Here is a 26,336-nt window from a genome sequence, read left to right as displayed (position 1 = left end):
CAATTAAGGCTATCTTCCGTATACCAACCCTACCTTGTCACATCAGAACTGATTGGCTCAAACGCATTAAGAAGGAAAGAAATTCCACAAATGAACTTTTAACAAGGCACACTTGTTAATTGAAATACATTCCAGGTCATTACCTCATTAAGCTGGTTGAGAGAATGCCAAACACATGCAAAGCCATCATCAAGACAAAGGGTGGCTACTTTGAAGAATCTTAAATATAAAATATATTTGGATTTAACACTTCTTGTTTTTTTTTTGGTTACTACATGATTCCATACAGTATGTGCTATTTCTTTGTTTTGATGTCTTCACTATAATTCTACAATGTAGAAAATAGTCAAAATAAAAACCCTTGAATGAGTAGGTGTGTCTAAACTTTTGACAGGTACTGTATGTACACACACAAATAAAATCCCATTGGCATGTACACCTACCTATTCTATAGACACCCAACGCATTCATAAACCAAGCATTTTTAGTAAATGCTCATCGATCAAACAAATATATGAGAACGTGTAGGGGGAAAAAAGGGATTATTTACTTTGTTTTGATTGCTGTCACAGAACTCAGCCTGTCAGTGTGTAACATATACCGTACTGTACAAGCAGCAGCAAAGTCCTTTTAATTCATTCTTGCAATGAGAAAGTTAGTGCATTTTAAGGCTTGATCTGCGAGGTTCTGGGACTAAGCTATTTTAGGTCTTATTCAAAGCTCTGTAGGGAAATGTGATGTGAATCAAGTGGTGCCCCTCACCATGAATTATGCAGTGTTTGTGGACTTTCTTCTGCTACCCTGCTCTCCTCTCTCTCGCTTTCACTCTAACACACTTTTTCCTTCTCACACATCCCTCCTTCCCCCTACACACATTGACACGCTGTCTCTCACACACACTGACTCCTTCCCTCCTCACCCTCAATCTCTCTCTCTCCCTCTGACACTGCTGAATACTGACTAGATTTGTAGATGTGCTACGTGGGGGTTGGAATCAGAAGCAGGTCAAGTGTTGTGTGGACGAGGCGGCTCATTCTCTCCCTACCATTAACCAAAACGAAGGGGATTATTTATTTCATGGGCCCCCATTTGAGACTTTGCGTGTGTGTGTGTGTGTGTGTTTTGGTGGAGTTTATTTGTATGTTCTTGCATACACCTAGTGAATTATGCACATATGTGGGACTCACCTTGTAAAACCTACAATTTAGACTTGTAAAACACAAGCCTTAAACTGGCAAAAGCTTTCCGGATTAAGAACCGTAATCCACTTTGCTGCAATGCCCTGCAATGCAACGTCCTTTGTCCTTAGTCTCTCGTGTGTGTGTGTGTGTGTGTGTGTGTGTATGTGTGTGTGTGAATGTGTGTGTGTGTGTGTGTGTGTGTGTGTCCTTAGTCTCAGTGTATGTGCGTGCGTGTCTATTTCACCATATTGTGCCAGTGAGAGGGAGGTGGAAGAAAAAACTCAGTTCTCCTCAGCTCATGAAAAATAGCTGGGGAGGGGCAAATATTTGAGCGGCGCCAATAGAGCTGCACTGTTAGCCCAGAAATAAATACAACTCAATCCTCCCAGGTGCTTCGATTCAGTCTTCTCTGCTGAAGCAAACCTGCCTGGCAAATGTTCACAAGGGGAAAGAACGAGGAAGAGAAAGGAAGAGCGACACAGGGATGATTTTTAAATTAATTTGTTCTCATATAAATCATTGCTTGTCTGCAGTCCATTATTATAGCTGTGCTCATAAATTTTATGTGGCGTGTATATTTTAGATGAGGTCGCATTGTGTCGACATCTAGCCTCTTGCCAGGGTGTTCAGCCTTTAATTTGTTTGCCTCACGTAACCTCAAACACAGACAGTATTTAATGTAGAAGGCCATAAAGTTAATTTGAGCACCAATCCAATCCCACATGAATACATTCTGTCCAGCGTCTTTTTTTTCTTCTTCTTTGGACTTCTAAACTAAATTCTCAACCCTCTAGGCATTTTCAGTTGTAGTATGGTTCTGTGTAGGTTTTATATCAGACCAACTGAAGGATTGCACAAATTTTCAAGATGTTCTTTAGACGTTGCCCTACTATAATTTCAAGACAAATTTGTGATATAGGTCAAATCCACAAACACTGAGACCAGATTTTTTTCACTTTAAAATGTACAGGTAGCTGCCATAATAAAGGAAAAACCCACATAAAGTGTCTTCAATAGGACAGTGGGCCACCACCAACCAGATCAGCTTCAATGCGCCATGGAATATATTCTACAAGTGTCTGGATCTCTTGGCGGGATGTATTTGTATTTATTATGGATCCCCATTAGCTGCTGCCAAGACAGCAGCTACTCTTCCTGGGGTCCAGCAAAATTAAGGCAGTTATATATATATTTTTTAAACGTTACAATACATTCACAACAGATTTCACAACATATTAAGTGCGTGCCCTCAGGCCCCTACTCTACTACCACATATCTACAACACACAAACCATGTGTACGCGTGTGTGCGTATAGTGTCTATGTTATCATGCGTTTTGTATGCATGTGTCTGTGCCTATATTTGTGTTGCTTCACAGTCCCCCCTGTTCCATAATGTTTATTTATATGTTTTTTAAATCAAATTTTACTGCTGGCATGAGTTACTTGCTGTGGAATGGAGTTCCATGTTGTCATGGCTCTATGTAGTACTACTCCCATAGTCTGTTCTGGACTTGGGGACTGTGAAGAGTCCTCTGGTGGCATGTCTTGTGGGGTATGCATTGGTGTCCGAGCTGTGTGCTAGTAACTCAAACAGACAGCTTGGCGCATTGAACATGTCATTACCTCTCACAAATACAAGTAGTGATGAAGTCAATCTCTCCTCCAATGTGTACCAGATGACTGAACAGTAGTCCAGGTGTGACATAACTAAGGCCTTTAGGACCTGTCTTGTTGATAGTGCTATTAAGAATGCAGACAAGCACTGTATTATGGACAGACTTCTCCCCATCCTAGCTGCTGTTGTATCAATATGTTTAGACCATGACAGTTTACAATCCAGGGCTACTCCAAGCAGTTTAGTCTCCTCAACTTGCTCAATTTCCACATTGAAATACATCGTATTTAGTTGAGGTTTAGAGTTTAGTGAAAGATTTTTCCCAAATTCAATGCTTTTAGTTTTTAAATATTAAAGATGAACTTATTCCTTGCCACCCATTCTGAAACTAACTGTAGCTCTTTGTTAAGTGTTGCAGTCATTTCAGTCGCTGTGGTAGCTGACGTGTATAGTGTTGAGTCATTGCTCAAAGCCAGTGGGATGTCATTAGTAAAGATTGAAAAAAGTAAGGGGCCTTGACAGTTGAATGGGTTATTCCTGAGTCCTAGCTGGATTTGGTTCGAGGCTTCCATTAATGAACACCCTCTGTGTTCTGTTAGTAAGGTAACTCTTTATCCACAATATATTAGGGGGTGTAAAGCCATAACACATCAGTTTTTCCAGTAGTGGACTATTATCGAGAATGTCAAAAGCCGCACTGAAGTATTACAAAACAGCCCCCACAATGAAATGTTTTTCTATAGTCCATGATCAGCTCCATTGTCTTGCTCACATTGAGGGAGAGTGTTGTCCTGACACCACACTGCCAGGTCTCTGACCTCCTCCCATAAAGGCTTTCTCATCGTTGTCGGTGATCAGGTCTAGCACTGTTGTCTCATCTGCAAACTTAATGATGGTTTTGGAGTCGTGCTTTGCCACGCAATCGTGGGTGAACAGGGAGTACAGGAGTGGACTACGCACCCCAACAACATTGTTGAGGATCAACGTGGCAGGTGTGTTATCACTTGGGGGCGGCCCGTCAGGAAGTCCAAGGATCCAGTTGCAGAGGGAGGTGTTTAGTCCCAGGGTCCTTAGCTTAGTGATGAGCTTTGTGGGCACTATGAACAGCATTCTCACATAGGTATTGCTTTTGTCCTGGTGGGAATGGGCAGTTTGGAGTGCGATTGAGATTGCGTCATCTGTGGATCTGTTGGCGCGGTATGCAAAATTGGAGTGGGTCTAGTGTTTCCAGCGTAATGGTGTTGTGAGCCATGACCAGCCTTTCAATGCATTTCATGGCTACCGACGTGAGTGCTACGGGGCAGTAATCATTTAGGCAGGTTACCTTCTCACTCTTTGGCACAGGGACTATGGTGGTCTGTTTGAAACATATAGATATTACAGACACTTGTCAGGGAGAGGTTGAAAATGTCAGTGAAGACACTTACCTCTTGATCTATACATGCCATCTGGCACCACAGCTTTATAGGTCTTGCTCACATCGGCTACGGAGAGTGTGATCACACAGTTGCCCGGAACAGCTGGTGCTCTTATGCATGCTTTAATGTTGCTTGCTTTGAATTGAGCATAAAAGACATTTAGCTCATCTGGTAGGCTCACATCACTGGGCAGCTCGTGGCTGGGTTTCTCTTTGTAGTCCGAAATAGTTTGCAAGCCCTGCCACATCCTACGAGCGTCAGCCGGTGTAGTAGGATTCAATCTTAATCCTGTATTGACGCTTTGCCTGTTTGATGGTTCGTTTGAGGGTATAGCGGGACTTCTTATAAGCGTCCGGATTAGCTCGATGCGGATATTGCCTATAATCCAGGGCTTCTGGTTGGGATATGTACGTACATCCCAGCATTTATATACGTGACCCTATAGCATGATGGGTTGTTAATTGTTTAATTAACTCAGTAACCACACCTGTATGGAAGGGCCTGCTTTCAATATACTTTGTATTCTTCATATACTCAAGTGTTTCAATTATATTGTCATGTAATGTTTTTATAAAATGTTCTGTGGAAATTGTTAAGTCGTCATTGTGCATGGTTTTTTACTTTGTAACCATTTGGTTATTTAACTTTGTAACCATTTTGTTTTTGTTTGACATACATTTTAAAGTGAGAAATTGGAGTCCCTGTGTCACTTTGTTGCTATGGAATTTGAAAGGCCGCCAGAACTGACACATGTCCCTGTCTTCTATAGGTCCATGGAGCAGGTACCATGAGGCTGCACTGCAGGATCCTTCCCCTCTTCCTCCCTATCCTCAAGCCCCTAGCACATCATAGGCTGCTTTGCTGCCTCCTAGCCAATGGCAGGCCAACCACAGCCCCCAGACTCTTCCCCTCCTCCTGTCACCTGACCACTGATGTCCCTTCCTCTCAGCCCCTGGTTGGCCAAGATACAACGGTCAAAGTTATGGGCTACTCCTACCCTCGTGATGACTTTACCAACGTGACCAGCAAGATCCTGGCCAAGGTGGGCTGCAACCTGCACAACCAAGCCCACCATCCTATCTGGCTCATCAAAGAGCGAATCAAAGCCCACTTCTACCGTGCCTACATCATGCGCTCTGGCAACCCGCTTTTCTCGGTCCACGACAACCTCAGTCCGGTGGTGACGACGGAGCAGAACTTTGACAGCCTGCTCATCCCGCCCGACCACCCCAGCCGGAAGCGAGGCGACAACTACTACCTCAACCGGGGCACCATGCTGCGAGCTCACACGTCCGCCCACCAGAGGGAGCTGGTGTGCTCGGGGCTGGACGCCTTCCTGCTGGCGGGTGACGTGTACCGAAGGGACGAGATCGACGCCAGCCACTACCCCGTGTTCCATCAGATGGAGGGGGTACGCCTCTTCTCCAACCACGAGGTCAGTATAAATGGTTGTGGAGTTAAAGTACTATACTCAACACTGCCATGAGAAGCTCCAGTGTTATAGATTTAGTTTCTACTCCTAACCACAAGGTCAAGGCCTTTTCTGTAGTGTCACAACAAGGTCAAAGAGTAGGACTCACAAAGTGTGATGAATACAGTGGGCCCTTGTTACGCAGCGGCAATATCTTCTGTTTTATCGATTTTAAATATGCTGTGTTGAGTGCTGTAAAGACATTGATAAGTCATCTTAGATTCACATACAGTAACTCACCTTTTTACCCCCCAAGTTGTTTGCCAAGGTGTCGAGTGGAGAGGACCTGTCTCTCTTTGAGAGCGGGGGGCACCGGACCCCTCAGAAGCAGGAGACACACACTCTGGAGGCGGTTAAGCTGGTGGAGTTTGATCTGAAACAGACCCTCGACCGTATGGTCAGACACCTGTTTGGAGAAGGTAAACAACATTCCAAGTTCAAGTTTGTTGATAGGGACATCTTACCTTCCGATGGGTCTTGAGAAAGAGAGAAGAAATGCAATTAAAATTCTCCCATAGTCCTTTAAGGCCAATGGTCTCTAGAAAGAAAGGATGTTTTTTTTAATACTTTTGGGATCAGTCCCTCGCCTTTTTGTCTCAACCTGTCCTTTCTTCTCCTCCATCTACCTTCATATTATCCTCTCTTCTCTGTGCCAGAGCTGGAGATCCGCTGGGTGGAGTGTTACTTCCCCTTTACCCATCCCTCCTTTGAGATGGAGGTGCGTTTCCAGGAGGACTGGCTGGAGGTGTTGGGCTGTGGAGTAATGGAGCAGGAGCTGGTGCACTCTGGTAAGCACATCTGTTGAGAGAGATACACACACACACACACACACACACACACACACACACACACGTAAACACTCACACACGAACGCATGAACACAGACACACCCTCATTCACTCTTCCAAACACACATGCACTTACTGTATAAATGAACACAAACATGCTTTCACAAGAAAATGCACTTTCATAGACATACGTTTGTATTTGCCCAAGTGTGTATATTTGCATACACTCACACATACAAATACAGTGCATTCGGAAAGTATTCAGACCCCTTCCCCTTTTCCACATTTTGTTACGTTACAGCCTTATTCTAAAATGGATTAAATAGTTTTTAACTACTTTTTTAGACATTTTTGCAAATGTATTGAAAATAAGAAACAGAAATACCTTATTTACATACAGTACCAGTCAAAGTTTGGACACCTGCTCATTTTCTTTATTTTTTACTATTTTCTACATTGTAGAATAATAGTGACGACATCAAAACTATGAAATAACACATGGAACCATGTAGTAACCAAAAAAGTGTTCAACAAACCAAAATATATTGTAGATTCTTCAAAGTAGCCCTGATGACGTTATCTTAACCAGCTTAATGAGGTAGTCACCTGGAATGCATTTCAATTAACAGGTCGGAACAGGTGTGCCTTGTCAAAAGTTAATTTGTTTAATTTCCGTCCTTAATGCATTTGAGCCAATCAGTTGTATTGTGACAAAGTAGGGTTGGTATACAGAATATATCCCTATTTGGTAAAATACCAAGTCTATATTATAGCAAGAACAGCTCAAATAAGCAAAGAGAAATGACAGTCCATCATTACTTCAAGACATGAAGGTCAGTCAATCCGAAACATTTCAAGAACTTTGAACGTTTCTTCAAGTGCAGTCACAAAAACCATCAAGCTCTATGATGAAACTGGCTCTCATGAGGACCTCCACAGGAAAGGAAGAGCCAGAGTTACCTCAGCTGCAAAGGATAAGGTCATTAGAGTTACAGCCTCAGAAATTGCAGCCCAAATAAATGCCTCACTGAGTCCAAGTAACAGTCACATCAGTTGTCCAGAGGAGACTGCGTGAATCAGGCCTTCATGGTCGAATTTCTGCCAAGAAACCAATACTAAAGAACACCAATAAGAAGAAGAGACTTGCTTGGGCCAAGAAACACGAGCAATGGACTTTAGATGGGTGGAAATCTGTCCTTTGCTCTGATGAGTCCAAATTTGAGTTTTTTGGTTCCAACTTTGTGAGACGCAGAGTAGGTGAGCGGATGATCTCTGCATGTGTAGTTCCCAGCGTGAAGCATGGAGGAGAAGTTGTGATGATTGTGAATACAACAAGTGTAGACCTTACCATGAAATGCTTACTTACAAGCCCTTAACCAACAGTGCAGTTCAAGAAGTGTTAAGAAATTATTTACCAAATAAACTAAAGTAACACAATTACATAACAATAACGAGGCTATATACAGTGGGTACCGAGTCAGTGTGCGGGGGTACAGGTTCGAGGTAAAGTGAAGTGATTGAGCATAGATAATAAATAGCGAGTGGAAGCAGTGTACAAAACAAATGGGGGGGTGTCAATGTAATAATGTAATAGTCGGGTGGCCATTTTAATTAATTGTTCGGCAGTGGCTTGGGGGTAGAAGCTGTTAAGGAGCCTTTTGGTCCTAGACTTGGTGCTCAAATCAAATCAAATTTTATTTGTCACATACACATGGTTAGCAGATGTTAATGCGAGTGTAGCGAAATGCTTGTGCTTCTAGTTCCGACAATGCAGTAATAACCAACAAGTAATCTAACTAACAATTCCTAAACTACTGTCTTATACACAGTGTAAGGGGATAAAGAATATATACATAAGGATATATGAATGAGTGATGGTACAGAGCAGCATAGGCAAGATACAGTAGATGGTATCGAGTACAGTATATACATATGAGATGAGTATGTAAACAAAGTGGCATAGTTAAAGTGGCTAGTGATAATGTATTACATAAGGATGCAGTCGATGATATAGAGTACAGTATATACGTATGCATATGAGATGAATAATGTAGGGTAAGTAACATTATATAAGGTAGCATTGTTTAAAGTGGCTAGTGATATATTTACATCATTTCCCATCAATTCCCATTATTAAAGTGGCTGGAGTTGAGTCAGTGTCAGTGTGTTGGCAGCAGCCACTCAATGTTAGTGGTGGCTGTTTAACAGTCTGATGGCCTTGAGATAGAAGCTGTTTTTCAGTCTCTCGGTCCCAGCTTTGATGCACCTGTACTGACCTCGCCTTCTGGATGATAGCGGGGTGAACAGGCAGTGGCTCGGGTGGTTGATGTCCTTGATGATCTTTATGGCCTTCCTGTAACATCGGGTGGTGTAGGTGTCCTGGAGGGCAGGTAGTTTGCCCCCGGTGATGCGTTGTGCAGACCTCACTACCCTCTGGAGAGCCTTACGGCTGAGGGCAGAGCAGTTGCCGTACCAGGCGATGATACAGCCCGCCAGGATGCTCTCGATTGTGCATCTGTAGAAGATTGTGAGTGCTTTTGGTGACAAGCCGAATTTCTTCAGCCTCCTGAGGTTGAAGAGGCGCTGCTGCGCCTTCTTCACGATGCTGTCTGTGTGAGTGGACCAATTCAGTTTGTCTGTGATGTGTATGCCGAGGAACTTAAAACTTGCTACTCTCTCCACTACTGTTCCATCGATGTGGATAGGGGGGTGTTCCCTCTGCTGTTTCCTGAAGTCCACAATCATCTCCTTAGTTTTGTTGACGTTGAGTGTGAGGTTATTTTCCTGACACCACACTCCGAGGGCCCTCACCTCCTCCCTGTAGGCCGTCTCGTCGTTGTTGGTAATCAAGCCTACCACTGTTGTGTCGTCCGCAAACTTGATGATTGAGTTGGAGGCGTGCGTGGCCTCCAGTATATATATATACTATCCTCCCCATTATTGGTAATGGTGAGAGGTTGGCATGTTTTTGGGGGGGGGGGGTTCAGCTTTTGCAACTTTTTCAATCATCATTATTCATAATTAATTCATGATTAGTCTTTAGCAATGCATTATCAGGATGAATTTAGAAGTGTTCACAAACATCTGATCTACACACTTTGAAAGAAAAGTACTGCAGTCATTATTCACCATTCAGTTCCTATTGGGCAAAAAAACAACACAAAACACAACCAAAACTAATTGCAAATGCATCCAACAAGTGTGTAGTCACAAGCTTCATGTAGTCATTGTGTGCTCGGAGTATGGGACCAAATACTACACTTTTGACTACTTTAAAACCCTATTCGTGAAACATTATGACATGTTCATATCAGGGTGATTTTCACAAATTGCTCTCCCAGAGTGCAAATGGAGAGCCCTTATGCTAATTGTATGTGTGTATGGTGTTATTATTTTAAAGAGGCCCAGTGCAATGCTATTTCTAAAAGGTAAAATATTCAAAATTCTGGAGTATAAAGCCAAATGTAACATTTTAGCTTCACTGTCTAAATACATACGGAGGGTACACACAAGCGAGCAACAGACGGTACTCTTTAGATAATTGTATACTTAAGAGATAGCTCTTGCTGTTTTGCCCTTGAACAAATATGTGTGCTGATGCGCCTCAATAAATATCCCACTTATCTAGAAATCAATAATACATTAAATGGACACCAAAACAACATGACTCCAGTTTAGCTCTAGTGTTTGCTCTCTCCCCCAACCGAGGGCCCTTTGCTGTTGTGGCTAAGGTCGTTGGGGTCAAACCTTTCTCCTCCGTCCTTTGCCATTCTGCAGTGCAGTCACACTTCCTGCCTTCACCAGCAGATGGCAGTGTTGTGCAACTGGGGGCAGAGCCAGAGGTGAGCTTGGGGGTGGTGGGAGTGTCCCATTTGGGGAGTGTGAGGCAGGAAGACACTCTATTGGGCCCCAGGGGAGGGGAGCTGGTTCAGCGGCCCAAACAAAGGCTCGTTCCAGGGGAGAGGACCTGGAATGTCCCCCTCACACTGCAGCAATAGCTCCCAGCCAGCCAGCCATCCACCCCTAGACTTTTTACTGAAGCCATTCGAGAAGAGGGAATAGTACGGAATCTCTGAATCAGTAGTCTTACGCTTTTGCTTCAGTGAAATATACAGAAGGCGTCAAAAGACTGTTCGGGTTGGCACGATAGTGTGAAAGCCACCCTACTGTAGTGCACACGCAAACACTTCTGTTGTCATCCGATGACAACGAAGCTTTTTTCAGCCGAATATTGCACTAATGTACAGTATTTTATGTGAAGCAAAACTATAGTTGCACATCCCTGATCAATATATTGAAGAAGAAAAAAATGTGACTTCTGTGAATTCACAGTTAGACTCACCTGCTTTTTTTAGACTCACCTGCTCCCGCTTTTTTACAAACAAACACGTGACTGGCTCAACTGTTCTGAGGAGCTATGGTCAGCTTCATAATGTGACAGGTGAAATGAAGGATGCGATCTGCTTCATCTCCTGACGTATTGCACAAGTTGACTGCAAATATTTACATCAGTATCTACAAATATCAAAATGTATAAGAAAAACGTCAAAGAAATAGTTTCAACGGTGTTGATGGTATACGGTATACCGCCCAAGCCAAGTACGTCCTCATTTCTCTCTGTTCTGGAACGTTTTCTTCCATTTTGTGGCTTTGGAACACGACCCAGTTGGCTGACCAGTTGATACTGTACCTGAGACCCTTTGTGCGTTGACCATTGATGGTGCTACTGTCAACACCGTTCATGTGGCTGTTGCCAGGCGGAGACTATGATCTGTAGCAAGAACTACAATTGAGATTGTTTTATGGTTCTGTAACCCTTGTCCTTCTTACCTGCAGGCACTAACACTGGAGAAATAAATAGGCATGCAAAACTGGGGTGACATATGATGTTGCTACGCTACACACCTGTGTGTGTGTGTGTGTGTGTGTGTGTGTGTGTGTGTGTGTGTGTGTGTGTGTGTGTGTGTGTGTGTGTGTGTGTGTCACTTTAATGGGACCAGTTCACACTGGAGTGGGGGTTGATTGCATATCAATGGAAGTGTCCCGCTGCCCTGTCAAGAACATTGCTCTGCTGCAATGCTCTTGACATTAATCCGCGGGAGAGGGTTGTTCTTCAATGACTTTGTCAAACTACACACTAAACCACATGTGCCCACATATGCACACACAGACCCACACTTGTATTTTATTTCCACATTTCCCTCTCACTCTTCACTGCAGGGACTTTGTTAACCACACCCTGCCACTCTCTCTCTCCCTCCCACTCTAACACACACAGATACACACACCCACACTCTCACAGACTAGCTCCCCGCTCATGCTTATTCTTACTCTCTCAACTCTGTCCCCCCCCCCCATGTCTTCACTGCGGCAGATCAGTGTGCCTTCTGTTACCAAGGCAACTCTTCATTCATTCCCCCCCACATACACACACACACCCACCCACCCACCCTCACTAATGCACCCTTTCCCTTAGGAACAATGAGACAATAAGAAAAAGATGGCAGAGAGGATGAGGGAAAGATACAGAGAGAGTATTAAATGTGTGGGGTTCTCTCTCCAGACGGGACCAGCAGCCGGGTTGCCGGCGGGGGGGGGGGTTTAAAGCATGACGAGCCATATTCTGAGCATGGACGGGGTGTACCACAGGCTTGGGGTTAAGGGACAGATCAAAGGAGGATGGAGGGGTGAAGGAAGTGATGCGGGGGAGAGGAGGTCTCCAGTCTCCATTAGTGCTGGCGGTCCCACTTAGATATTCATTAGAGCGCCGGTGTGTAATCCCTTGGCACGCTTTGATTCCACAGGGAGCTGAAGGGTGGGCAAGGGTGTGTGTGATGGAGAGGGGGCGCTACTGAGGGGCCTCCCCAGAACCTGACCATCGCATATGGGACCCGGTGTTAATGACGGCACGTGTCACCCCCCCCCTACCCCGAACCCCCCCGCCTCAGTTTAGTCACGCCCCGGAGGGCACAGTAGACCCCACCAATGTGATTTAAAATTGTGTTCGGCTGACAATTAGCGTCCCTTCAAGTCCCTGTGCCAGAGGGCCACAAGCTCCCAAGGGACAGCAGAGAGGCGTGGGGATAGGCTGGTGTGGGGAGGGGCATTGGTTCAGGTGGCACCTAAAGTCTTAATCCACCTCCCTTCCCCTTATACACTGAATAAATCATGTGCCAATTCTGACCCGTCCCCTCTCGATGTCTACATTCTCATTACACCACCTTCTGTCAGATATGGCCTTTTTTTTCCTATTTATTTTACAAGTTGAAGATTTTAATCAGTCCCTAAACCCCACGCCCCCCTGGCCTCTGACTGACGCCTTTCTTTTCTTTGATTATTAATGCCAGTTCCCCCTCGTAGGAAAAGGACCCAGGGAAAAAAGGGATAGGGAAAGAAAACACTGCTGATGTGTGATTAGGAAAAGATGGAGATTGAGAAAGGGAAGGCAGGGTTGATCACAACAATTGATATCTTGGTAAAAGCAGGTATCAGTATCTCTATCTAGAGACAAAGAGAGAGACTGCAGTATACAAACCAGAATAGCTGTAGACTAAGGGAGAGAGATAAAGGGGGATAAAGAGAGGGTGTATGGGGGGAGAGGAGGAGGGAGAGAGAGAAACCAGTTAATGCTGTGACCCCTCATGTTTTGTTAAGGTGGTAACTCCTCCTACTCTCTGGCCCCTCACCCCAAAGCAATTGGCAGGTGGCCCTCTTCCCTCCCCTCACCTTCCCCTCCTCTAGCCCCAGTCCCAGTGGTCCCACTGCAGGCAATCACTAGTGGGACAGAGGGTGGAGACAGCTGGTCCACGCACACACACACGCCAGCTACCACTCCCTGTCCCCTGAGTCTGCAGGGCCTGCAAAAAAACAGTAGTTTGTGCAGCGTTCCATTTGAGCCAGCTTGCCTTCGCATGGGCCAAAAAGACCCAGACAAAAGGAGAGGAAGAGGGACCGAGAGAGGGCGAGAGGATGTCATTGACAGGGGAAAGTGGAGAGTCAGTGTAGCCTAATTAACACACTGGATTGATGCACTGCCTTAGGTCACCTTTGCAAATACGTCATACACTGAGTGTACAAAACATTATGAACACCTGCTCTTTCCATGACTTAGCTTTTACCTGGATAGTCTATGATCACTTATTGATGTCACTTGTTAAATAAGGATTTTTAAGCGTTGAGACAATTGAGACATGGATTGTGTCTGTGTCATTCAGAGGGTGAATAGGCAAGACAAACGATTTAAGAGCCTTTGAACGGGGTATGGTTGTAGTTTCCAGGCATGGCGCTGTTGCGGTGACTGTATTACCGCCACGGAAATGTCCTCTTGTGCACATGCATTGGTAGTACCCAACTCGCTACATACCATCAGGTCGCTAATGTCCTGGTACTCAGGGCTCTATTGTCCCTCTAAGTCTGACATCAATGCAATCGAAAATCATATCAAACACTTGTCGTTAAAACATTTTGCTTTTAAAACTCACCTTACTGTGATTGATCAATTTGAAGAACGAAGTTCAACAACAGATTGAAACTGAGTGGGAATCGTGACCGTTGTGGATGTTGTTCAAAGCCTAACACAACAAAGTGTACAGGACTTTTGTGGTGAATAATTCATTACAGCCATAAGAATATTGTAAGGCGTTCACTCAATGCTGTACAATTTTTTATTTTATTTTTTCACCTTTATTTAACCAGGTAGGCTAGTTGAGAACAAGTTCTCATTTGCAACTGTGACCTGGCCAAGATTAAGCATAGCAGTTCGACACATACAACAACAGAGTTACACATGGAATAAACAAAACAGAGTCAATAATACAGTAGAACAAAAGAAAACAAAAAGTCTATATACAGTGAGTGCAAATGAGGTAAGATAAGGGAGTTAAGGCAATAAATAGGCCATGGTGGCGAAGTAATTACAATATAGCAATTAAACACTGGAATGGTAGATGTGCAAAAGATGAATGTGCAAGGAGAGATACTGGGGTGCAAAGGAGCAAGATAAATAAATACAGTTTGGGGATGAGGTAGGTAGATAGATGGGCTGTTTACAGATGGGCTATGTACAGGTGCAGTGATCTGTGAGCTGCTCTGACAGCTGGTGCTTAAAGCTAGTGAGGGAGATATGAGTCTCCAGCTTCAGAGATTTTTGCAGTTCGTTCCAGTCATTGGCAGCAGAGAACTGGAAGGAAAGACGACTACATGAGAAATTGGCTTTGGGGGTGACCGGTGACATATTCCTGCTGGAGCACGTGCTACGAGTGGGTACTGCTATGGAGACTTGTAGATGACCTATAGCCAGTGGGTTTGGCGACGAGTATGAAGCGAGGGCCAACCAGCGAGAGCGTACAGGTCGCAATGGTGGGTAATGTATGGGTCTTTGGTGACAACGGATGGCACTGTGATAGACTGCATCCAGTTTGTTGAGTTGAGTGTTGGAGGCTATTTTATAGATGACATCACCGAAGTCGAGGATCGTTAGGATGGTCAGTTTTACGAGGGTATGTTTGGCAGCATGGGTGAAGGATGCTTTGTTGCGATATAGGAAGCCAATTCTAGATTTTATTTTGGATTGGAGATGCTTAATGTGGGTCTACAGTCTAACCAGACACCTAAGTATTTGTAGTTGTCCACGTATTCTAAGTCCGAGCCCCCAGAGTAGTGATGCTGGACGGGCGAGCGGAGAAATGGTGGGGGCTTTGGCGGTTTGCTGTGGAGAGTGCCGGGCAGGTGACCGGGATAGGGGTAGCCAGGTGGAAAGCATGGCCAGCCGTAGAGAAATGCTTATTGAAATTCTCAATTATAGTGGATTTATCAGTGGTGACGGTGTTTCCTAGCATCAGAGCATTGGGCAGCTGGGAGGAGCTCCATGGACTTTAAAGTGTCCCAGAACTTTTTTTGAGTTAGTACTATAGGATGTAAATTTCTGTTTGAAATAGCTAGCCTTAGCTTTCCTGTGTATATTTGTTCCTAACGTCCCTGAAACTTTGCTTATCAAGGGGGCTATTAGATGCTAATGCAGAATGCCACAGGATGTTTTTGTGCTGGACTATATCTATTCCTAGTTCTACATTTTTTTGAATGGGGCATGCTTATTTAAGAAGGTGAGGAAGACCTCATACTGACGGGATGAGGTCAATGTCATTCCAGGATACCCCGGCCAGGTCAATTAGAAATGCCTGCTCGCAGAAGTGTTTTAGGGAGTGTTTGACAGTGATGAGGGGTGGTCGTTTGGTCGCAGACCCATTACGGATGCAGGCAATGAGGCAGTGATCGCTGAGATCTTGATTGAAAACAGCAGAGGTGTATTTGGAGGGCGAGTTAGTTAGGATGACATCTATGAGGGTGCCCGTGTTTACGGATTTAGAGTTGTACCTGATAGGTTCATTGATAAGTTGTGTGAGATTGAGGGCATCAAGCTTGGATTGTAGGATGGCCGGGGTGTTACGCATGTCCCAGTTTATGTCACCTAGTAGCACGAGCTCAGAAGATAGGTGGGGGGCAATCAATTCACATATGGTATTGAGGGCACAGCTGGGGGCAGAGGAAGGTCTATAGCTAGCGGCAACAGTGAGAGACGTGTTTCTGGAAACGTGCATTTTTAGAAGTACAAGTTTGAATTGTTGGGGTACAGACTTGGATAGTAATACAGAACAACTCTGCATGCTATCTTTGCAGTAGATTGTAACACCACCCCCTTTGGCAGTTCTATCTTGGCGGAAAATGTTATAGTTAGCGATAGAGATTTCAGGGTTTTTGGTGGTTTTCCTTAGCCAGGATTCAGACATGGCTAAGACATCCGGGTTGGCAGAGTGTGCTAAAGCAGTGAGTAAAACAAACGTAGGGAGTAGGCTTCCAATGTTAAAATGCATGAAACCAAGTCTTTTACGATTACAGAAGTCAACAAATGAGAGCACCTGGGAGTGGGAGTGGAGCTAGGCTCTGCAGGACCTGGATTAACCTCTACATCACCAGAGGAACAGAGGAGAAGTAGGATAAGAGTACGGCTAAATGCTATACAAACTGGCCGTCTAGCACGTTCGGAACAGAGAGTAAAAGGAGCAGGTTTCTGGGCACGATAGCATAGATTCAAGGCATAGTGTACAGACAAAGGTAAGGTAGGATGTGAGTACATCGGAGGTAAACCTAGGCATTGAGTAATGATGAGAGAGATATAGTCTCTAGAGAAGTTTAAACCAGGTGATGTCATTGCATATGTAGGAGGTGGGACAACATGGTTGGTTAAACCTCTTATGGCTGCGATCCCCGTACAGGGATCAACATACTGAGCAGGGCTAACATACTGAGCATGGCTAACATCGTGAGCAGGGCTAGAGGCGCTACAGTGAAATAAGACAGTAATCACTAACCAGGCCTGTAATGGACGAGGCGTATTGATATTAGAGAGAGGCATGCGTAGCCAAGTGAACAAATGGGTCCAGTGAGTGGTTGGGCTGACTGGAGACACGGCGATTCAGACAGTTAGCAGGCCGATGCTAACACGCTAACCGTTAGTAGGCCGTGGCTAAACAAGCTAGCAGTTAGCTGACTGGGGCTGGCAAGCTAGCAGTTAGCAGACCAGGTCAGCAAGCAAGCAGTCAGCAGGGGCTAGTAGTTAGCTGACCGGAGCAAGGCAAGCTAGCATTTAGCAGACCGGGGCTAGCAAGTTAGCCTTTAGTGGACGTTGCGATGGGGGTAAGTCTGTTTTTGCCTCTTCGTGCGGTGACGTTGATAGACCAGTCGTGGAATTAGTATGGTTCCAAGTATCTCTAGGTAGCTAGCAGGTTTGCAGAATGGGCCTTCAGCCGGCGTCGCGCCTGATGGGCCTGTTGGAATCCTCAGGCAGATTATGTCGGTATTCCAGTCACAGAGGATCGGTGGGGTTCCGTGCCCCGTACCGGCAGTGGAAGGGGTCCGGATATTGTAGCCCAGAAGTGGCTTCGGTGGTAGCACAGGAGCCCTGGCCGGGCTAGCTTCAGACTAATTGGTGCTTGCTCCGGGATGGAAACGCTAGCCAGGAGTGGTCACCTCTCTACAATGTAGAGAAAAAGGGGGCAATTCAAGAAAGAGCTACAAAATGAATGTCAAACGTAGTTTTCTTTGCCCTATGTTATTGTAAATTACATTGTTCTCTATTATAACCTTAACTATACTTGTACTTGATAGTGTTGATGTCATAAGAGCGTTAATTTGCTGTGGCCGTTGCTAGCTTAGACTACACTGCTCTTGGTTGTGTCTCTTCCATATTTGGGATTGAGGTTGGACCATTTTGGAAGCATCTCCGCTGGTTGGACCAATCAAAATCAACTTGATACCTTTGTCATTTTCACCTCCAGATCATTGGCTTTCATTGCCTATAATCACAATCAATCTACGTTGAGAGGGGCTGTTTCTATGGCGTTTTAAAGGGAAAGATTCAGAAATACAAAATGGAAACAGGAACAGATTGTCTTCGGAGGGTGGATATTGAAATTCAGTCTGCTAAATTTGTAAATAAATCTAAATTTAGTCTCTATTTAGTTTTGTATTCAGACGATTTAATTTAGAAATAGCCCATGTTTTCACTCATTAACCTGCAGCCACTAGTTAGCTTGTCAGTTGACGTTTGAAGTTAGCGTTGTTCTGTCACGGAGCAGCGCCACAGACTTCTATTGAGTATTATACAATGGGTGGGTATAACCTTGAATGCTGATGGGTTAAAACCGCATTCCTGCCTGTGTTTATTCCACAAGTTGACGCTGGCTAAATCTATGACATTCAAATGCCTATTTACTCAGTTCCATCTGACTGTGCAATCCATTGCCTCATTGCCTCATGAACTTCATCTCCACTATAAAAAGCATTAAGACATTATCTCGTTTCTTTTAGACTAACATTCAGTTTTCAACAGCGGAGATGTGTATAAACCTTGCTGTCTGTCTCTCCGACATTTGCAACATGTTTCAATATTCAAATTTGATCTCCTGCTATCCCATAGTAATGTAATGAACGTGTCGGGACGAGACAGACGGGCAGGCAGCGTTTCTCAGCCAATCGTAATCATGATTCAACTGCCATAATATTTTGGGATATACAGATAAGTCATAAGTTTACATACACTTAGGTCGGAGTCATTAAAACTCATTTTTCGACCACTCCTCAAATTTCTTTTAAATTAACAAATTAAAAGTTTGGCAAGTCTGTTAGGATGTCTACTTTGTGTATGACACAAATTATTTTTCCAACAGTTGTTTACAGACAGATTAATTCACTGTATCACAATTCCAGTGGGTCAGAAGTTTACATACACTAAGTTGACTGCCTTTAAAAGCTTGGAAAATTCCAGAAAATGATGTCATGGCTTTAGCTTCTGATAAGCTATTTGACATAATTTGAGTCAACTGGGGGTGTACTTGTGGATATATTTCAAGTCCTACCTTCAAACTCAGTGTCTCTGCTTGACATCATGGGAAAGTCAAAAGAAATCAGCTAAGACTTCAGAAAAATAATTGTAGACCTCCACAAGTCTGGTTCATCCTTTGGAGCAATTTCCAAACGCCTGAAGGCAAAGCGTTCATCTGTACAAACAATATGCTAGTATAAACGCCATGGGACCATGCAGCTGTCATAACGCTCAGGAAGGAGGCGAGTTCTGTCTCCTAGAGATGATCGTACTTTGGTGCAAAAAGTGCGAATCAATCCCAGAACAACAGCAAAGGACCTTGTGACGATGCTGGAGGAAACGGGTCCAAAAGTATCTATATCCACAGTAAAACAAGTCCTATATCGACATAACCTGAAAGGCTGCTCAGCAAGGAAGAAGCCACTGCTCCAAACCCTCCATAAAAAAGCCAGACTACGGTTTGAAACTGGACATGGGGACAAAGATCGTAATTTTTGGTGAAATGCACTCTGGTCTGATGAAACAAAAATACAACTGTTTGGCCATAATGACCATCGTTATGTTTGGAGGAAAAGGGGGAGGCTTGCAAGTCAAAGAACACCATCCCAACCATGAACCACAGGTGTGGCAGCATCATGTTGTGGGGGTGCTTTGCTGCAGGAGGGCTGGTGCACTTCACAAAATAGCACAATTATGTTGTATTGAAGCAACATCTCAAGGCATCAGTCATGAAGTTTGGTCACAAATGGGTCATCCATTTGTTTAGCCCTTTTGACTGAGAAGACCAAGCGTGGTTGCCAGGTATATAGGCACAAACCGGGAGAGAACGTTTTGGAACCAAGTAAAACTGGTACCTGAGCTATTCCATTGATAAACGCTGATTTTATTTTTCAGTTTCAAATCGTGTTGCCACAGTTTGCCCTACTTGTTGTTATTTAACGACGCATTCATTAAATTGTCTGTCTGCTTTTTCTGTGTGTGTGTGTGTGTGAGAGAGAGTGTTTTTTAAGAGAGAGAGGTGTGTGTGTGTGTGTGTGTGTGTGTGTGTGTGTGTGTGTGTGTGTGTGTGTGTGTGTGTGTGTGTGTGTGTGTGTGTGTGTGTGTGTCCTTCGCTGACTCGGCATTCAATGGAGTAAGATTTGTGATGTGAGGCTCATTTGAAGGAACGATGGCGTCTGGCACCCCTCACGAGCATGGGGCCTTGTCCATCCCAGAGGGAATCGACAGACAGGGAACAAAGCACTCTGGGAAAGGAGACAAGCTCTCGGCTTGTAGAAAGTTGTTTGTAAAAAATTGTGTCAGTCACGAGGCTCTGCTCAGCAAACAAATACTTGTGTTTTGAAACTGGTGAGCCAGGGAAAGACTGCTTGTTATGTGGAGAGTTGGGGGAGGGAGGGGTAGAATCTATAGAAAGAGAAGACACTGATAAGGCACAGTGTGCTGCTGCATGGTAACGTGTCGTATCATCTGACAGTCATTCAGACATATAGCCTGCTTCGAACTGTGATGGAGATGTGTGTGTCTAAGTGAAACTGTGTTAGTGTGTTTCACTAACACTTTGTTTGCTACGAGATAGGAACGCAACATAATGAAGACATGCAAATGCATCCATGAGTGCAGCAATTATATTAACGAGTACACAGCAGTTGTGCATTGTGGTTTTACCAAGCTGGAGTAAGAGATGTGCGGGGGCCTCGCATGCCTGTTGTCCGCCAAACCGCTGGTGTTGTGGTTGTCATGGCATTATTAATTGATCGGTTTATGAATGCTAATTTGTTTTCCCCACGATGCGGTGGGCGGGGAAGCCACGTGGGAGTGTGAGAGACAAGGATGCAAATTCTAACACTGGTGGCGAACAAATACAAGGAGGAGGAGAAACGGAGGAGCGACGACACCACAGCAACTACACTTTTCCCTTGCTCACTTTCGGCTACGGGCCCGTCGCAGCTTGTTCCTTTGTCCAGGCTTTCGTTAATGAGGGGGGATATGGGACAAGAGCTGTCACTGTGTTAATCCATTTTAGGGGATTTGTAAAAAGCCTTTTCTGCAGGGAAATGTGTTGTTGTTCCACCAAGTCTGCAGCAGCAACTGGAAGGGACATGGCCGTAGACATTTTGCCGGAAGCCCAGGTGAGGGCAAAGATAGCGAGATGATATAGAGTGAGAATTCAATGATACAGCGATAAACTGTGCCCAGCGGGCCAAACTGATTACAATGCCGCCATTATGACATGTTTTCTGACATCATGGTCAGGTTGTATATGGGCTGTTTAATGTTTTAATCTTTTTAGCAACCTGAAAAACTTCCAAAATGACTTATTTCCCTGTTGTCACAACCACAAAATGTTCCAAAAGAAATTGTCTTCACAACCATAGAAACCTGTACACAACCAGGAAATTACATAGTCAAGACTTCATGTGCCAAATTGAGCCAGCTGGGTAGTATTTGAATCATGCTAAATATATTGAGGCTGAGCTGGTTATCAAATCCCATCAAGCTAAAACAATATCCACCAAGCCATGTGTTACTTTGCGCCCAGAGGAAAAGTTGGCCCGTAGGGGAGCTTGGAAAGGGCATTTGTGGAGTAAATATCTCATATATGTAGAGTTATGCACATAGGAGCCCTAATAACAAGTCCCCTCTTGCCCTCCAATCCTGTCCCACCAAAAGCTCAAACACAATTGACGTAGAGACTCTGACTGTATTTTATACCTTTTTCAGTTCTTTAACATCAGCAGCAGCACAGATGATAGTATAAAGTCAAGGAGAGTAAAGGAACTTTAGATTGTTTATTTACACACTAGTTTCCCCCCTTTCCACTGGCTCATCTCAGACTATTCTGGAAATATATGTCCCTCAACTTTGTTAAACCACTTTTTAAATGTGTTGGTGTTGTGGTGATCAGAATGGGGCAGGAAGTATTCAGATCAGTACTATTGGTCATTAGCCATTACTACCATTCATTATGTGTCTATGAAGCAGTGGTTGTAATGTCCCTTTAACATTTACTTGGTGCAGTAATGTTGGTGGTTTTACAACCCACCGCTCCAAGTACCACCACTGCAGCCCGAAAGGAAATCAATCAGGATTGCAATCAAAGTGAAAGTCAATCACTGTGTCCCATGTAGTTGTTGTTCCACGTACATTATAATGATGATGATGATGTCAATCTCTCCCATCTTCATCCAATTGTATTTCAGAGGTAAACCGATTCTGTCTCATTTAGGAGATAGATGAAAATATATGAAAATTCTATTGTAAAATTAGCCACTGGCCAAGCCTGTTGTGAGTGACTTTATTCTTGAAGTTTCAGCTTTACTCTAAAATTATTTCAACTTCAATCTCAAGGTATAAAGACAGGCCTGGCCAACCCTGTTCCTGGAGTGATACCATCCTGAAGGTTTTCTCTCCAACCCTAATCTAGTGCACCTGATTCTAATAATTAGCGGATTGATAAACTGAGTCAGGTTAGTTACTACTGGGGTTGGAGCAAAAACCTTCAGGAGGGTAACTCTCCAGGAACAGGGTTGGGCAGCTCTTTATTAAGACATCTCAACATCAATTAAAACAATGATATTTTTTGGTCATAATACGAAACAGAGGAGCAGTGTTTGTTATGATCAAATAATCAAGACTTGTTTATGGTTTATATTAATTTATATTAATTTAAGTCGCATGCAAATGTGCAGAAACAAGTTGACCCCGAGCTTCAGATTTATAAATCAACAAAACCAAGATGTTGAATGAAATAACCTAATTGAATTAACAATCTGTTAATTACCCGCTCTCTCTCTCTCTCTCTCTCTCTCTCTCCCTGGGAGACTGAGCAGAAGGTAGACATAAACATGTAGAGTGATTCGTTCGTGAGGGTTCAGTGAGAAAAGATAAAGGGGATCGATATTGTGACACGGAGGAGAGGATTGGACGGGGCAAGATAATCTCACAACAACTTTACAGGATGACTATCACAAGTGTTCTTCTAGCAAGAGAGGGGGTTCGGTTAAGGGGTTATTCAATTGTTCCACTGGGGATAAACTCCAAAAGGAAATGTTATTGAATGCCTAAATAATCATATAATATCAGCATTGGGTCACATTTTAAAGACCCATTGAAGTAATGGGGATTTTTCCATTCTCGTATTAGACTTTCTGAATTTAAATTGTATATTAATTCACAATGTTTGGCAAGTTGCATCCTAAGATTCTTCATCTCCATCAAAGTGATATACGGATACTCTTAAGCCAGTGCTAGATATTATGCCACATCTAGGGGGGGAGGGGTTTAGTTCAAGTAGGTATTGTAATTCATACTGATTGCAGAGGAAACAGCTTTTTTTTTACACCAAGGCGAATACAAGACAAAATACAGGATTCGGGGTCTAGACGTTGTGGCAGCATCTGGGGAGATGCTGCCACAGACCAAGCTAGGCTATGTTTCTCATGCAGAGCCTTTTGTGTCAGCTACCTGCTCACTGCCTCCAGTCCTCTCTGAGTGAGGGAAATAGCAGCTGATAATGGAATGGTGGCTGATTGAGCTGCTAGCCACACCCTTAATGAGTTCATGAGGGTCAGCTGTTTGCACTTACAAGCCAACGGTTGCATTCCAGGCTGACTACATGACTTAAAGACCCGGTGCAGTCAAAAATGTGATTTTTATGTGTTTTATATATATATGTCCACACTAGGAATGAAATCGAATCAAAAGTTACTGGACACGTACACATTTTTGCAGTAATACTTTACAACACAAAACAATACACACATACCCCAAAATAAGTAAGTGTGAATAGAAAAGGTGTGTACAGCAGTAGTTATATAGGATGAGCCATGACTAAAATACAGTATATACATATGAAGTGGGTAAAACCAAATGTAAACATTATTAAAGTGACCAGTGTTCAATGATGATGTACATAGGGCAGCTGTCTCTAAGGTGCAGGGTAGAGTACCAGGTGATGGCTGGCTAGTGGTGACTTTTTAACAGTCTTCTGGCCTGGAGATGGGAAAACAGCTTCTATCTCTCGGTCCCAGTTTTGATGCACCAGTACTGTCTCCGCCTTCTAGATGGTATCAGTGTGAACAGGCAGTGGCTGGGATGGCTAAGGTCCTTGATGATTTTCTGGACCTTCTTGTGACACCAGGTGCTGTAGGTGTCCTGGAAGGGCAGGCAGTGTGGTTGGAGTAATGCTGTGAAATGGTGAAAATTAGGATAATGCCCTTTTTAGTGTGAGAGACGTTTGAATAGACCGCCTGACATTTCAGCCTGTTGTGTGAGTTAATTTGTTTATAGACCAATATGAAAGAGTTCCAAAAAACAGCTAGTTTACAGTTTTCCCCCTCCCTACTCCCAAACAGTCCAAGCAAAATTCTTGCATAGAAATTGCTCTTTGCAAAGAACCTATTTTTTTGTTTAATTTTGTTTAAACAATCTCAGTACGGTACTTAATTGTTACCCAGAATTGATTTGATATTGAGATAACAATCGGCTGCATTGAACCTTTTGTAAGGTGAGGGTGTGGATATGACGTGGCTACCTCTCACAGCACTCCAACGGAAAGGGAGTTTTAACCCTCATCAATATTTCTGTTCTCGGTGTGTTCAGCGACTGCTCTTTTTCCTCGCACATCCTTAACTGTAGCTTTGTGTTGAATAATGAGCCGGGCTTGCCTAGTTTCCCAGTTGTAAATAGTGTGCTGATTAGAAAATACTGATATCACCCTTTTCTCACTTCTGCATACAAGTAAGGGAACCTGACAAAAACATTTTTCTCTGCGCTATCCAGAATCCACATACTGGATCAATATCCTGAGTAGATGCACTCTACAACCTCAATTATACAAAGATGACAAAATAATGACATGTCAAACAGACCAGACAGACTGAGTTAATAGCTGTGTTATGTTCATAGAGGAATTGTTGTTGTTGTTGCTCCATACGAATCTGTTTGTGAATTGACTTCCTGATATGGAGTAGTGAGGGAGTGTTGATGAACATGTCACTGTGAGAGCATGGGCCCTGCATCCCCTGGCAGCCGCAGCCTGGGGGGACCTAACAGCCATCCCTGATCAGCCATGTTAAGCTAATTGAGACGTAATGGCTTAATTAATAACCCGACACGCTAATTTCACTGAGTGAATGAAGGGATAGTTCGTAAATGCGGAAGTTAGCGGCTAGTGACAGTGGGTTTTTTTAACCTACCGAAAGGTGGATTGCAGTCTGTCCATAGAGTTACAAAGTATGGGAAGAATATGAGCATTTGTAATTTGGGTGGATAGTAATAAATAGGAGTTGCACCACTGTATTTGCAAAGGCTCGAATGTGGTCAGTGATGTCTTGACCTGTGACAAATCTTCTTGTTTTGCAGTTTTGTTTTTTCATTTGGAAGACTGGAAGAAAAAAATCTTTGCGAATACATCCACAAATCATCTGATATTGTCACGTTCGTTGAATGGACGAGACCAAGGCGCAGCGTGATCTGAATACATTCTTCTATTTATTAACGAAGAAACACTAAACAAACTATACAAAAGCGACGCTATATATAAACACGTGCAGACACAGGCAACTCACCATAGACAATAACCCACAAAATACCCAACGAATATGGCTGCCTAAATATGGTTCCCAATCAGAGACAACGATAAACAGCTACCTCTAATTGAGAACCAATCTAGGCAACCATAGACAGACATACATAACACCTAGACTAGTAAACACCCGTAGACATACATAACACCTAGACAGGAACAAAAACACATACATCACCCATGTCACACCCTGACCTAACCAAAATAATAAAGAAAACAAAGAATACTAAGGTCAGGGCATGACAGATGTGGAGCGTGGAAAAGCAATTGAAAAGAATTTGATTCCAATGGCAGGGGAGTGAAGAGAGGAAATTTCCTAAACTGGAACTAGACACAGCTTAGTCTTTGATTTGGAGTTTAAAGGAGGTTAAGCCTTGTTGTTTTCCCCATCATGAATAATGAATATTGAATATTCTCTTTCATTGTCTAAAGGAAACTTTGGAGTCAAAGTCCTCTGACTTCAGACAAAATTAGCTCATAAACTCAGCCAAAAAAGAAACGTCCATTTTCAGGACAGTCTTTCAAAGATAATTCATAAAAATCCAAATAACTTCAGAGATCTTCATTGTAAAGGTTTTAAACACTTTTTCCCATGCTTGTTCAATGAACCATAAACAATTAATGAACATGCACCAGTGGAACGGTCGTTAAGCCACTAACAACTAACAGACGGTAGGCAATTAAGGTCACAGTTATGAAACCTTAAAACACTAAAGAGGCCTTTCCACTGAAAAGCACCAAAAGAAAGATGCCCAGGGTCCCTGCTCATCTGCATGAACGTGCCTTAGGCATACTGCAAGAAGGCATGAGGACTACAGCCATGGCAATACATTGCAATGTCCATACTGTGAGACGCCTAAGACAGCGCTACAGGGAGACGGGACGGACAGCTGATT

General features: G+C 43.7%; 1 protein-coding gene across 2 annotated transcripts in view; it reads left to right on the top strand.

Annotated features, from left to right (window-relative positions):
* The window catches only part of LOC135522607 (phenylalanine--tRNA ligase, mitochondrial-like), a 125,124-nt gene that overhangs the window by 29,493 nt on the left and 69,295 nt on the right, over nt 1-26,336 (top strand). For both annotated transcript variants that reach the window (XM_064949034.1, XM_064949033.1), the window contains exons 3-5: nt 4,986-5,651; nt 5,944-6,106; nt 6,344-6,475. In XM_064949034.1, the coding sequence (XP_064805106.1) occupies nt 5,004-5,651; nt 5,944-6,106; nt 6,344-6,475 (943 nt within the window). In that variant the 5' untranslated portion in view covers nt 4,986-5,003. The remainder of the gene's footprint in view (nt 1-4,985; nt 5,652-5,943; nt 6,107-6,343; nt 6,476-26,336) is intronic.

The sequence above is a fragment of the Oncorhynchus masou genome, chromosome 30, assembly GCF_036934945.1.
Source record: "Oncorhynchus masou masou isolate Uvic2021 chromosome 30, UVic_Omas_1.1, whole genome shotgun sequence".
NCBI classification, from domain to species: domain Eukaryota; kingdom Metazoa; phylum Chordata; class Actinopteri; order Salmoniformes; family Salmonidae; genus Oncorhynchus; species Oncorhynchus masou.
This window is presented reverse-complemented; position numbering and strand designations above follow the sequence as displayed.